General features: G+C 39.1%; 1 protein-coding gene across 1 annotated transcript in view; it reads left to right on the top strand.

Annotated features, from left to right (window-relative positions):
- The window catches only part of ctnna2 (catenin (cadherin-associated protein), alpha 2), a 127484-nt gene that overhangs the window by 95283 nt on the left and 17147 nt on the right, over positions 1-15054 (top strand). The window contains exons 10-14 of the mRNA XM_087806512.1: positions 4076-4168; positions 4591-4747; positions 6322-6522; positions 11261-11412; positions 12959-13072. Of these exons, the coding sequence (XP_087662638.1) occupies positions 4076-4168; positions 4591-4747; positions 6322-6522; positions 11261-11412; positions 12959-13072 (717 nt within the window). The remainder of the gene's footprint in view (positions 1-4075; positions 4169-4590; positions 4748-6321; positions 6523-11260; positions 11413-12958; positions 13073-15054) is intronic.

The raw sequence follows: 15054 nt of genomic DNA on the forward strand, positions 1-15054 counted from the left end.
AGAGCAGACAGAGGCGAAGTTCCAGAGGGTACAAAAGGGGTTTATTGAACGAAGGGGAAGCAGGTAGTTGAAGGGGAAGCCGGAGGGAGAGCGAGATCGGCGAGCTGGAGTGAGGGATCCGAGTTACTGCAGGCAGAGGAACAAAAGTTAGCTGAGGTCCGAAAAAACAACGAGAGACTTCAATACGAGAACGAAGGTAACACATAAACTGAGCCAGTCACGTATAGTTACCACGGTAGAGTAGAGTACGATCTGGCGCCGACCGCGGGGAATCCAAGGGTAGATGAAGGGGGTTGATTGGGGATCAGGAACAGGTGAGTGTGATTGGTGATGAGGACCAGGTGTGAGGTGAGGCGACAGGAGGAGTGGCAGACCAGGGGGAGGGGAACACAGCAGGCTGCTGTGACCACAACAAAGTCATTGTTTCGTTCGGCAAAACATAGACTCTTATTGTTTTTTGGTCACCATCTGATTCAATTAACTTACCTTTCAAACTGTATCAAAGACCTGATTAGTTCGATTATTCTGGAAAGATATCAATAGTTTTTTTCATAATCTATTAAAGTGAATTAATTAGCGCTGATGTTAGTGAGTCATGATCCGACCGCACGTTGAATATTCTTGTGGCAGTGGCAGCTAATGTTTAACCTCTTAATAGGAATTGATTTTTAAAGATACAATTCATAATAAAGCACAGGGGTTCACCACCTCCTAATGCTTTATATCCCCATAAGAATTTAACTTCACACAACCTTGACACGTGGGCCAACAAATCACTCAGTAAAAGAGTATTGCTTTCCTCTGCTGGGTTTTGCATCCTCTATAAAACTAGAGGGATGTATTTAGTGTTGCGTTTGCGTCTATATATGCCGGAAATAACCTCTTTACTGAATACATGAAACCCCGGCTGAGGACTTCTGGTTCTTCAAATCAGGATGAAGATAAATAAATAATCTTATTAAATCAACTCTGAGTCCAAAAACTGTTAGTAGTAATTATCTGTGATTTTTGAAGTGATTAGCGTAGTAATTAATTAGTTGACTAAACCAAGATTAAAACGTTGAGACTAAGTTGACTAAATAGTGTATGGATGAGACTAAAACAAATATAATTGACTTTATCAAACCTTAAGGCTGGTAATAGTTTAAACAAAAAGTGGTTTTGTAGTGTCTTGTTATTGTGTTGAGCCAGGAATATTCAGTGTGATCCGGCATTAAAAGTGCTTTAATAAGGAATTATATAGTTAAGGTTCGCAAGGATTTTGATGTTATCAGTAACTACCATCTAAATTTTATAATCTTATAAAATAAATTTAATAAGATGATTTATTTATCTTCATCCTGGAGTTATAATACGACGTCGGGTGGCGTTATACAACAGGGTCTTGTCTTTGTTGCTAACCAACATTTCTGACAGATCTTTTGGTTGCCTTGTACCACGCAAAATAGTTCAAGGTCAGTAAGTACAGCCAGAATTCACACAGTATTATGAAGCGCAAGGTCCATTTTTTTTTAAGAAAATGAAAGGATATTAAATATGCCTCACAGTCTGGAAAATACAGTAGATGACTAAACAAAAGCAACACTAGGATTAAACAGTAGCAAACATTCATTTTTTTTCCCTTAATAGTCATTTAACATATATATTTGATCACTTAATGTCCGGGTGAAAATGTGTTTTTAACAGACGTCTTTGCTGAATTGTAAATTACATTTTTGTGGTATTACCTGACCACCAGCGAGCCTAAATCAGATTCTCCTTCGACTGACTCTCAATACAGAGCTTCTCTACTCCGAGTCTCTTTTTCGATGGCCGCGCTTCACTCACTAACTCTAAAGGAGTACTTAGCCTAGTTTGGTGAAATATCCGTCTGTATTTCCACGAGTTTTCTGCCTCAAATCCAGGATTGAGATACACGCCCCTTCCTGCAAGTGCTGTGTAAGTTTTCATGAAATTAGAATTGAAGTAATTATCCAGGTCTGAGCAACGGGACAAAATCAATGGATCTTTGTTGGAGGGTAAAATGAAGAATGGGCATTCAGCAGGGATTTATTCCCCTTGCTTTCTCTGCCTCGCACACAAATACACACCTCTTTGAATTGTGTATTGTGTTCCAACATCCTTGACAGTACCAGCATTAAGCTTGCATTGTGTCGTCCCAAATCGCCTGTCTTCATTTTTCTCTTCCCTCACTAACAAAAAGAGAAACCTCAGAGGAAAAAGGCTTCTTTAGATAATTGCAATTAGTAGTTTTGGCTCGATTTTGCACCGTTGGCACTATGGCAGCTCTCTGTATTGGGTTTTGTCAGCCTCCACGTACCCTTTTCAGCCTCAGTCTTAGATGACACCACAGGAATTCTTTGGCTAGTGGGCATGAGTGTGAAAAAAAGAAGAATTGTGAGCAGATTTGGAGACAGTGCATGCATTTCACTCCGATGCTAAACAGAAATTGACGCTGCACTGAGTCAAGAGGGGGAAAAAAAGTGGATTTAAAGAAACAATGACGTGAAAGAGATTTTTTTTTAGATTTAAATCATTAGTTATCTGTATTTATTTTTTATATTAGATTAGTTGTCTTGTAATTGAAGAAAAAATGTTGGTGATGACTAGAAACGGGGGCACCATTAGAAGATTTACCGAGTGCCGTCCTATCAGTTGGCGAATCCTCACAGGCACTCACTCCGTGTCTCCCTGCCAACCGTCTTGCAGTCCCTGCCTCTGTTTGTGTCGCACACATATACCACATCAACGCACGGCCTCGCATAAAGACCAGCAATCCATCAATGGGCTTATTGCTGTCATGAGTAAAGAGACGCGGCTCTGAGCAAGACTTCTCTAACTCAAATTTGATTTACCTCAATTTGCCTCCCAACACTGGCACATGAAAACTCGACGTGCTAATAGAAACTGACACATTTTTTCTGCCAACAGCCATGTGACTCTTTTAAAGTTCACACGCTCTGAATCAGATTTACAAAATTGTGTTATTGCATTATTAAAAGTTTGGAGTGATGATAATTTAATATAAGATAATGCAGAGATGTCATCCTGATTTATCTGCGTTGTTCTCTCCAAGGATGTGTGTCCCTTTGTGTATTTGCTGGCCTCATTATAATCTTTCCTTATCTTTGTTTTTTTTCCATTATCGTATACTTTATATCCTGAAAGCATATAGCATTGGTGTAATTTTAAGAGTCCGCTAGACCGCACATTTGGAGATATACTATTTGGCTTCGAGAAACTATTACCATAATGTTATTGCGAACAGCACCATCCAGTGAGCTCTAAAAAAAGTACAATGCGTCATGAAGCTTCGTCCTCCTGTCACTTATAATTTTGTGCCACAATTAACACAGTGTTTTTTGACACAATGTTTTTTTTATTTTCTAATTTGCCATTTCTTATCGCTACTGAGGGGTTGATGAAGCTTCATGAAGCATTGTGCTAATTTTCAGAGACCACTAGATGGCACTCTTGGCTGTATAATCATTATCTTTCAGTACTTTTTTCAGCCAAAAAAAACAAACTATAAGTATAAAAACTACACCATTACAAGTTGGCTGTCTGTAAGACACATTTATATTAAAACTATCACTGTGTAAAATGTATTATCTAGAAAGGTGGTTCCATTCAATACCCGGTGGCAAATTAAAAAAAATAAGATGCAAATTAAATTTTGTCTTTCCATTGGAATAAAAAGCAGTTTTCTTAAGCCACGGCGAAGCATACCCAATGCATATAATCACTCACTGATGTACGGCTGAATCACAAGTATCCTGAAAAGGTCACCCCATTAATTTTGTGTTTCAATATACATATTGCTTGAATCGGGGCGAGAGAAAATCCAATTATCTTGCTTCAAATGCAAGCGAAGGTCCAACCTGTGCTCTGTCACTCAATTATTTCCCACCACATAGTGATGAAACTATATGAAGAAAGAAGAATCATCTTCAAATGTCTGTAGCGCTAACTCAATTAGGTGTCTGTTGTAAAAATGATATTAACAATGTATATGTTGTCTTTGTTCTCTGGAATCATTATTAAAAGATATTTTCATTTGTTTTTGTTCGTTTAGGTTGCCAACTTGGCTTGCTCTATCTCCAACAATGAGGAAGGTGTAAAGTTGGTGCGGATGGCTGCCACCCAAATCGACAGTTTGTGCCCACAGGTGATGGAAATCTCTTAATTCCCACAACAAATGGTGTTGTTTAAACACTTAACTTAATAGTTAGCTAATTAATAACAATTTTCCCTCCACGGCTTCTATACCAGATTTATTTTTAGCCGCAACAGTCTTGGATGGCCTTCGAGAGAAAGAGCTGGGGATCTAGCGAAAATAGATTATGATTTTTGCTTCTCGGCGGTGCAAGCAATGGAAGAAGAGTTTATTTCACACTCTGAACTAAACAAACACACAGTATACGACAGATTGTTGTTTTTTGATTCAAAATTCAATAAGCGTGATTTTATACCTGCGTGCCTCTCTCGCCTCGCTCTCCAGATCCAGTACACTTTGAATAATACTGTAAAATACATACAATACAGTGAATATCCGTACATTCTCTTGCTCACCTCGTCTCTCCACTCAAGGTCATAAACGCAGCCTTGACCCTGGCGGCTCGTCCACAAAGCAAAGTGGCACAAGACAACATGGACGTTTTCAAGGATCAGTGGGAGAAGCAAGTGCGAATCCTGACCGAAGCGGTCGACGACATCACCTCTGTCGACGACTTCCTGTCCGTGTCAGGTAAGACGGGGGGTTGAGACGGATTGTTGAGTCACACTCCCCCGCTTGAACCACGACTAGGAGGTTGAGGCGCTCCCTTCAAGGAGCTGCTGAGAGACAGATAATGCAGGTCTTTCCTCACTGCTGCTGTCAGAATGTGACACACATGCGGCTCCGGATGGACACGTAAGTTGTGTTGACGTTGTAGCTGCATTGTTGTATTTATAGTTCATTTTCCATGTGTTGGATTAGCGAATAGTTTAGTGTCACAGACGCCTCTTGCTCCGTATCTTGTCATAGTTCAACCAAAATGTCGGTTATTTTCTTTAAGGGTTTGGATTTTGAGAGTAATCTTTGTGTTTTTGAAAGTACTTGCAGAAATGTATGTCTACACGACGGTCTATATGTGTGAGATTTACCTCGAGTCTGTCCTGTCTGTAATCATGTTAGCCTTTTAGCTTCTGCTACAAACATTCTTATAATACTTATTTAAAAAAAAATATGGACATTACAAACGAGCAGTATGGAGGTATTTACATCTTATCAGGTGTTTTTTTTCAACGTGAAGGACAAATAAAAGCAAGTGTAAGTAAGTAAGTAAGTGAGTAATATTTATTTATATAGCGCTTTTCGAGACCAGGGTCACAAAGCGCTTAAACAATCAAAACAATACTCAAAAAAGTACATACTTTAAAGATCAAGATAATACTGAGAACAACACAGGAGTTCCAGAAAATCAAGGAAAAGCCTGAACAAATAGAAACGTCTTAAGATGTTTCTTAAAGGAGTCAGTAGACTCCATCAAGCGCAAAGAGAGAGGAAGATCGTTCCAAAGCTTAGTGTCTTGTAGCTCTAAAAAAAAAAATCAAGTTACTCTGAAAATAATCCAAACCCTAAGTCAACACGAGGGTGAAAGGGTTCACAACGTTGGCCAAAGTTGTTGATTTGTTTGTGTCTTATACAGAAAAGTGCATTTTTATGACATTTATTGGTTATTTCCTATTAGTACAACATGAAGTGATCAGAGTTTGTTGTTCATTGAGATTGATGTAGGTTTCCACGCACTGCTCATGCCACCTAACTTTCAAAAACAAGAACAAACTTTGTAAAAGACACCAACAATCGAATCACTAAAATAATTCACTGTGACTGTGTTGACATGTTTAGAGTGGATAGATATGATTGTTAGAAGTTTGAAACCTCTGTCTACTTGATGGGTCGGTGATGCTTCATGAAGCATTGTCTTGATGTTAAGATCCCACTTGATGGGACTCTTAAGGTTTTGGCTATTTAGGAAAGAACCTTCCAACATATTAAAGACGTCTGAAAATTAGGAAAATGCTTCATGAACCCCTTATCAGCCCCATTACCTGTGATGCAGTGGTTTAGACTTTTTATTCGGTGGGTGTGTTTTGAGACAGTCGTGTTAATTTTAGGGTCTTGTTGGAGTTGTTTGCTCCCTCCACGCTTCTAGCCTCAGAACTATAATCTTGTGAAATTTTGATTAAAAAAAAAAAAAATACTACCCAAAAACCTACTCAGAATGTCCGAGCTTGTAAATATATATCATTTGTCAATGATTTTCCTCTTCAAAGAAAACCACATCCTCGAAGACGTCAACAAGTGCGTGATTGCCCTGCAAGAGGGCGACGTGGACACTCTCGACCGAACCGCCGGAGCCATCAGGGGCCGAGCGGCTCGCGTGGTCCACATCATTAATGCGGAAATGGAGAACTACGAGCCCGGGGTGTACACTGAGCGGGTGCTAGAGTCCATCAAGCTGCTGTCTGAAACTGGTAAGTGCTTTTTAGACAACTGGAGTGTGACACAAATGCTCTCACTTCTGTTTATCGCATTGTTTCTGGGAGAGTTATGTAACATCCCCCAAGCCTTGAGTATCAGGCCTGAATCATAGTTTTCACAAGCAAGCTTTTGCAGGTCTGGTCTAGGATTTTGAAGCACTTTAGCGAAACACACAGGAGACTACTTACGTTAACATCTCAATCTGGTTAGCGACTGTGGGACACAGAGATTGCATGGACAGTTTACAAAGACGTCTCAAGTCTAATATAAACCATGGAAGCCATCTGTCCTCTACCGCTTTCTGCCAAAGGTCTTTATTTCTTCCTCATCACTGTTACAGCTCCTGTATTCAGACATTTGGAGGAGAAATCCATTAAACTGCTCACAGATAAACAGGAATTTTCCCAGCTCTAGTGAAAATCATCAGGAGTTTTTTTTTCAAGAATTATTATTTTGGTTTGTCGTCGCTCGAAAAAGGTGGCAATCTTTGAAAGTAGAATGTGAGGACTTTCATTTTTTTTTAGGCTTTAAACATTCTTCTCAACTGCTGCCGTGTCCTCCCTTCTTTTTTCATAAAACATCTAATAAACAGAAGTTCTTCCTCGAAATTCACCCGCAAACACACTTATATCAGATATTTTTTCTCTCAAAAGACACTCGAGAGGTGCTGAAGGAGTTCGTTAATGGAAGAAAATGTGAAGATGAAAGAGTAGGTTCAGAAATGGTCTTGTTAAAATAACACACCGAGGAGTCAATGGTCGGCTGTACTTCCTACATCGCCTTCACATCTTTCTTAATTGTTAATCATCTTTTGCGCCTCCTACATTACAGTGAATCCCTATCATCTGTATAGCTTTCCCTTTTTATCGTCATCTGCTTGAATAATTGAAAAGAGAATATTCACAGACTCGTCTACCTGATAAGCTACCAACAGGGGATTTGCGTGTCTTCACATCCATTTATCCTCCTGTCACTCACAATCTGACGCATCACATGATCTCGAACGGCACCAGCTTCTCTGTTGGAACATCGTGGTGTCCCCAGGTCAAGTGGGAGTAATAGGATTTCCCAACATGCCAATTGAGATCTCCTCCTAGTCGAAGTCTGCAGGAGCCACCTTACAGGAGCCATGAATTTGCTTCTGAATGCCTGAGCTCTTCACCTTATCCTCCATCTTGAGTAACAACAAAAATGAGCGAGAGATTTGTCTTTTAGCTCAGCTCTTTCTCTACCACCGATGATACAGAGACACCAAACTTATCCTCATATTGAACTTCCCAACACCCCAGAACAAGACCCCTACCTTCTTAAAATGCCACCCCAGGGGAAGGATATCGCCGCAAAACTTTACTTAACATTACAGTGTGGTTTTCACCGAAGACGAAGAAGCCATTTTATTTTCCTTCACAGTCAAAAAGTATTTAAAAGTTTTGATTTCAGTGTCTCTTCAATTGATCTTGGACGCCTATTGTACTCATGTTTGTGTCACTTAAGCTACGCCCACTGAAAAAAACGTCCTTTTTCTGGTGATGACATCTTGTTCACCATAACTACTCCCACTCTGCTGTGATTGGCCAAGAATCAATGTTTGTTACTGCGCGTCATCAGTCCCGGAAGTCTCCACATCCAAGGGACTTGTTGTATAAACAAAGTCGAGGCGTGATTACAGCTGGCTGGAGGAGGAGTGAAGCCATTATTACGTCATGATTGACTCCACTCTCGTAACCCCTCGTTCGCGTGGATGTGAGGCGAGTGAGATCTACAGAAGCAGGTTTGCGATCAGAACGCTGTCAGGAGGCTGGATGTGTGCGAAAAGCCTGCGCCAGTCAAGAATTCAACACAAAAAACCACAGAACTGAATGGAAAACTCAGAATGTAACGGAACCACTTTAGCTAAAAAACGTTGGATCCATCACATCATGTTCACACAAACAAAGTTAAACCTATGGAGTACCCAGATTACTAAATCGACCCCTGAACATGTTTGGGCTCTAGGAAGAAAGCTGAGTTCCCAGAGTAAATAAGAATGAGTGAAGCGGAAATGGCACTGTGCTCCCAACAGGAATGGTCAATAAAGGATTGAAATAAAAGGGTTCAGAACTGAATTGTTTATTTTAGGGCTGTAACAAACACATTTGGAAAGTAGTTGAATATATTTCCGGAGCAGCCAACTATGGGAGCCAATGTCTGACGTGCTTAAAGAAAGTCACGGCTTCTTAGTTTTTATAATGTTGTTTCCGTCCGATCGTTGCTCCTAATTGAGACTTTTCGGGCCTCTAGCCAGTATGCGCCATCGAGCCGTGTTTTATTGGCTGGAGGGTTCCTCTTTGATAAGGACTTGTTGTATTTCCTCTTCTCTTAATGTAGTGTGGTGCCCAGGGTTTTAAGATCTACCATGCACAACTGATCCGAGCCATAAAGCACTTATTGATCCTTGTAAATTTTTAGTTCTCTCTCCCCCTCTCAACCACCACACACTTGATTTCTGTGTGTTTGAACACAGTGGAGGAGAAATCTATGGCATCTGGAAAGATGATTAAGTGCAGTGGAGGAGAGAGGGAAGGCATATAGGACCCCACACCAAGTCCGATTAACTAGACTGCACAAGAATCGATAGATGTCACCAAGGATTCCTGTAGAATTCATTAATGTGGTTTGCTGTAGGTTTGAAGAGATCCTTCATCCACCTACACGTTAAGTTCAGACAGTATATTCAAATAGTTATTGTAGAATCACCGACTAATAATACAAAACTCCTGTGAAACAAACTTCCTAGATGTTTAAATAAATAAAAAATGTGTTCAGTTGTTGTTCTACGGCAATGAAAATATGTCTTCATGTAAAACCAACATTTGCTTTATATCAATTCAACCGAAAGTATATTAAGAATATTAGCAACATACAAGAGTATCTCCTATACGTTGTCATTTTATTATACAAGTTTGCATTTATTTAGTCATTTATTATTTTGAACAGTTTCTGTTTTAGTCAATTCAATTCTGCTGTATTTGATATTAGTCGAAAGTGTCGAAACCAGCAGGGGAAATATTCTTGTTTCCTTTATCTAGATTAGGGCTGTCAAAACAAATCTTTCAAGGGCCCAGAATATTTACCCCTAAATATCTAAGTGACTATTGCTTTCACATCGAAAACAAAAACAAGAGGAATAGCACAAAACATAGCTTACAATTGCAAAAAGGACGTGTTAAAATGGTCTGGTTATTGCCCCAAAATCAATTAAGTGTCTTTTTAGAGTTATAGGCAAACTTGTATGATCTATCTATTGTAGCAACTGGAGCTCTCTTGTCTTCATCTTGTGGTATACAAGATAGACTTTACAGACAAGTAGTATGGAGGTATTAGGGTGTTTTAAAGTGACTTTTTGGACGTAGATGAGCATGAATAATGGACATTAAATGGACACTATCACTGCTTATTCCAAGTCCTATATAAATAAAGTTGAGTTGGAATAAAATCCAGAATACTGTGAAAAATAATCCCAACTCTTAGTCGACATGAGGGTGAGTAGAAAATGAGCTAAATTAGTGATGACAAATTTGAATAATGTGGGGTTTTTTTTAATCACCAATAATGTTAATAATTAACAAAATGAATATACTAATCTGCCAACCATGTAAACAACACAAACACTGAATGATACAACATGATTTTGTCTTCTGTGAATCTCCAATAAAACCGTGTACTCGCTCAGTTGATTCCAAAACCAAAGAAAAGCGGTTAACAAAGTACCCATCCTAGAAAATGGGCTTAATTTGCTCTTCCTCTTCCCTCCATAGTGAGTGTGATCAGATTTATTGCTGGGGAGGATATTGGCAGCCATAGCACACAACTCTTCTGTTTAAAGCTGAGCCATAGAATCCTGACAGTCTACATATGGGCCCAGGATTGAAGCGTGTCCTTGAGAGGGGGAAATCAATGGCCTAATGGGAGAGTGGTTATAGCTTCCCTCTCTTGCCATCTCCCTGCTCCTCCCTGAGACGTATATTCCCCTGCAACCCCTTGTCCACAGAGAAAGGTTTTCGATGGAAGGAGTGCGAAATGAAGATACTTTCTTGGTCAATAAAAGAGGGAACATGGCAATGGTAAATTAGGGGTAAGGACAGAACCTGCCGTGTTTAAAACTTTGTCACCTTGTTTGCAAACAATTTTCTCACTTCTCAAAAGGTGCCAAAAAAAATCCAAGCGATGAGCTTCATAAGCAGTTTTTTCATGCCTCTAATTTATGCTTCAGCCTCGAGCCTGAATGAAATCCATTCCTACATGGTCACATTTAATTCCCTTCATCATTTTTCAACCCCAATGAGTGAAATTGCCCCTTACCATCAGCAACTTTGCTCATTAAGAGCTCAGAGAACATTTAAATATTTCAGTTTTAAACGCCTTACCAGCATTTCCCAAAAGCCTATTTTACGGTTCTCTAGTAAGTGGATTAAACTGAATTAAAATGAAAAAAGGGGTGACTTTGTATGATGTCTTTTTTTGTTCAAAATGTACTTTTATTTAATAAAAGTAACATCTTTATTACAAATTGTTTACTATTTGCTCGCTATGTTCTACTTTTACCTGAAATTCAAGATTCAGTGAGCAGAAACTTCAATCACAAAAATAGATTCCCTCAAAAAACACATTTTTATACAACTTCAAGATGGATAAATAGACATGGGGCAGATGGAAACATCTTCAACAAACACATTTCTTTCCTTCCTGCAGTCATGCCACGATTTGCTGAGCAAGTGGAAGTTGCCATAGAAGCGTTGAGCACGAACCCTCCGCAGGCCTTTGAAGAGAACGAGTTCATCGATGCATCCCGTCTGGTCTACGATGGCGTCCGTGACATCAGGAAAGCCGTGCTCATGATACGGGTACATACTTCATCTCCTTACAAGTTAAAAAGGATGTAATATTTGTGTGCGGATGTTCTTAAGTACATCTTTATGACTGTTTCCTGCAATGTTTTTTATTTTTGTGAATAATCTTTAAAAAACGATTGGAAAAAACCGGCGGCTGCACACTCAGATGAAACTGTATCTGCATTTTTCACCCAAACTGGCCTTTTCCCCACTTCCTATCTAATTGATTTTTCTTACATTATGCAAGCAGGATGGTTGCTCAGTGAAGCTCTGGAATAATCTAATTATGGAAATAATTTTATGTTGGTAAATAATGTAAAACAGGCAGCTTTGAACTGCCGGCAACCAGCTGGCTTCATAATCCCATCCAAGTTCAATTACTTTTGCAGACAACAACTCTGGAGATTCTTACTTTATGTTCCAGACTCCATTATCAGTGTGTTCGAGCGATGAAGATTTTACCTTTTTTCTACAGCTCAAGATTAAGAAAAAGATGAAAATGTAACATTAATTATTATAATTGACACCTACATCTTCCCCAGTCATATGAATAGAAATTAATTCCTCTGATGATAAGAAAAATATGTAGATTTTATTGTCCAAATAACCTTTAATTACCTAATCATTTTATTAATACTAGTTTTTCGCTTTTTCACTATTATTTTTCTTCTGCACGGAAAGTAAATTGTTGTGTTTTACATAGACCTTAATATTACCATTCTAATAGTTCAGAAGCATTTGGAGCTTTTTTAATATAAATAGTATTCTACATGAATAATTAAATGATTTAAAAACTGAACACAATTAATTAAAACAAATGAAAGTTTCCAGATTTAAAATTTAAAATTCAACCATTTTATACACTGTTATACTTCCCGATTCTCTTGACTATCTAATCGGGTCTATAAAAGAATTATGGGAAACCCTAGTCATTCCTTTAATAATGTTTTTGTGTTACAGTGTTATGCAAACATATTTAAGTGATTTAAAATACCAGTGAAAGGCATTCAAGGTGTTTCAAAGTTATGGGTCTGTATGAATAAAACATATGAAAAAGCCAGAAATATATTTTATGTTTTGATATTTTTATTCAAAGAGCCATAATTATAAAAAAGAAATATGAAGCTCTTGTATGAAGTATGAAATAATTACATAATGGTAATTGATCATTCTTATCAATGCCGCAGCTGCGTGCCTCGACTAAAAAGGCTTACTAACCTGCTCACCGTGGCGTAATCATCGAACCGTTTCCTTCATTTTTTAATGCTTCTTCTGTGTCTTTCAGAAGTATATTTTTTTAATGCCGCGCCTAAATGTCTCCGCTGTGCTCAGGTGGTAACTGCAGCTGAAGTCGCCGCCTGACACACGCAGAACATGACTCCTGTGAGGCGCCGGACAGAAGGAAAAATAACCTTTTATCTGCGCTGTTGGTGTCTTTCTTTGAGGGATAAATGTTTTATTTAACGGCCCATCGTGATATATAAAGATGTTATGGCGATGTGCAACACTCGAATGAATAAACACTTAACATGTGTCGTTTCCTTTTTTCCTCTCTTAGACACCAGAAGAGCTGGAAGATGATTCCGACTTCGAGCAGGAGGACTATGATACCCGCAGCAGAACCAGTGTCCAGACTGAAGATGACCAGCTTATAGCAGGGCAGAGCGCCAGGGTAGGCTTTGTTGCTAATGCTATCATGTACCTTCTCTCCTAACTTCATCTTCCTGAGTCTCTTTTGCTTCTCCTCCCTCACCGACACTCTTTGCCTGACATGTCACTCATAGTCATAATAATATATCTCTAGAGGAGAACATAGCCAGCCAATAAATGTCAACTCCATATTTCCTGACTCACTCACACGTTTCAAATGTTAAAGTCTTCTTCTCCAAGATAAAGTAAGTCCCTCATCATGACCATGTTTTGAACTTATTACTTTATATATTAAGTTCTCCACCCCGAACCAGAAGTTACGAGAGTGGAGTTCATTATAACGTAATAATGGCTTCACTCCTCCTCCAGCCAGCTGTAATAACAACCCACTTTGTTTATACAATGAGTCCCTTGGAGGTGGAGACTTCCAGGATTGATGACGCAGAGTGACAAACCCTAGTGCTTGAGTCTTTTAGTGGGCGGGGCTTAAGAGATAAAACACATACTGATGAGTACAATAAAGGTACATGATACATTTAAGAGATGCTTAAATCAACACTACAGTTGCCCTTTAAAAAAAAATGTCTCACAAATGATAAAGTAAAAAAAAGTAAAAGAAACTTAACTATCTTTGTTTTCTCACCCTATTGCCCGTTTGTATTCTTCTGTTAAAATGATATGGTTTGTCTTTCAATACCTTAAAATAAGACTAGACTTTTCAAGACGGTTGACCCTTTTAAATCCAAATCAAACGCTCACTGCGTGAAACAAGACTTAAATATTTCAGTTTTTGCACTGAACATAAGATGGGGTTTGAAGGGTGAGCCTCTAAGAGGTTTGGTGCAAGGCGGTACTTGTCTTGCGCCTCGTGTTGCCATAACCACGGAACTTTGATGGCTTTTGAAGGGAGAAAAGTGGTCAAGAGTCAAGTGCAACAGAAACTACCCACTCGTTTTGGATGTTGTTTTTGAACTTCAGCGCCTCCATGATTAACACGTGTTTTTGTTCAGAAACAGTGTTCAGTCCAGAGCGGCGTGACACCTGCTTGTCTAATATAGATAAATGAATCGTGGCTTCATATCAACCATTATTCTCTGTCAAACGCACAAACATATCGAGTACTATAGAGATCTGCAGGCGTCCAGAGTTGCGAGAAGTCGGAGCCCCTACATCTCTTCTCCCGCTGAGGGGCCTGTTGTTAAGAAAGCCGTGGCCATCTGAGCGTTCGAGAGCCTCGGAACAAAGTATCACAGCACAAAACTAAAACTAGCCTTTTTTTTTCTGACACTCACATCCTCGCATGTGGGCAGTTTCACCGTGGCAACAGTTTGCATCGCAGCATGTCGCCCAGTTATAACTAGTCACTGTCATGTTGAACAATGCCATGAGAAGCTATGAATATTGTGTTACTTGTTAAAACAAGAACTCATGCTGTCATTGGAACACATTAGTTGGAAATATTTTGGCAAATTTAACATAAAGTTATTTATTTCCAACACTTCCATTGCTGACAGTGTCTCCTGTGTTAGAGCTTGTCTTTAAATACTGGGGTAACGTCATCCAAATGCATGTTAACACAAATGCCAATGATTCATACATACTTAAGAGATTGTTTTGGAGTTTTTTGTAAAGTTAAGTTATACAATTTTGAACTATACACATGCTGAACTATACATATACACATCCATACTCCTTTTCTTTCTTACCGTCGGAAATATTTATTTTTAACGGAACAGCACCATCTAATCATTTGGACTACAGACAAACAGTTTATTTTCATGTCTCAACAAGAAGGAGCTTTCTCGTCTGCAGTTGATACAGAACTCTGACCCGCTCTAGTAGAAGAACTCACATTTCTCCGATTCTTAAAACTCTTCACTGGCTTCCAGTTTCTTTCTGGATCGATTTTAAAATTCTGGTTCTTACTGTCAGATCTATTCATGTTCAGGCTCCTCCTTACATCAGTGATCTGATCCAGCCTTACACCCCAGCTCGGGCTCTGAG

The sequence above is a fragment of the Callionymus lyra genome, chromosome 1 (assembly GCF_982586985.1).
Source record: "Callionymus lyra chromosome 1, fCalLyr1.hap1.1, whole genome shotgun sequence".
NCBI lineage: Eukaryota > Metazoa > Chordata > Actinopteri > Syngnathiformes > Callionymidae > Callionymus > Callionymus lyra.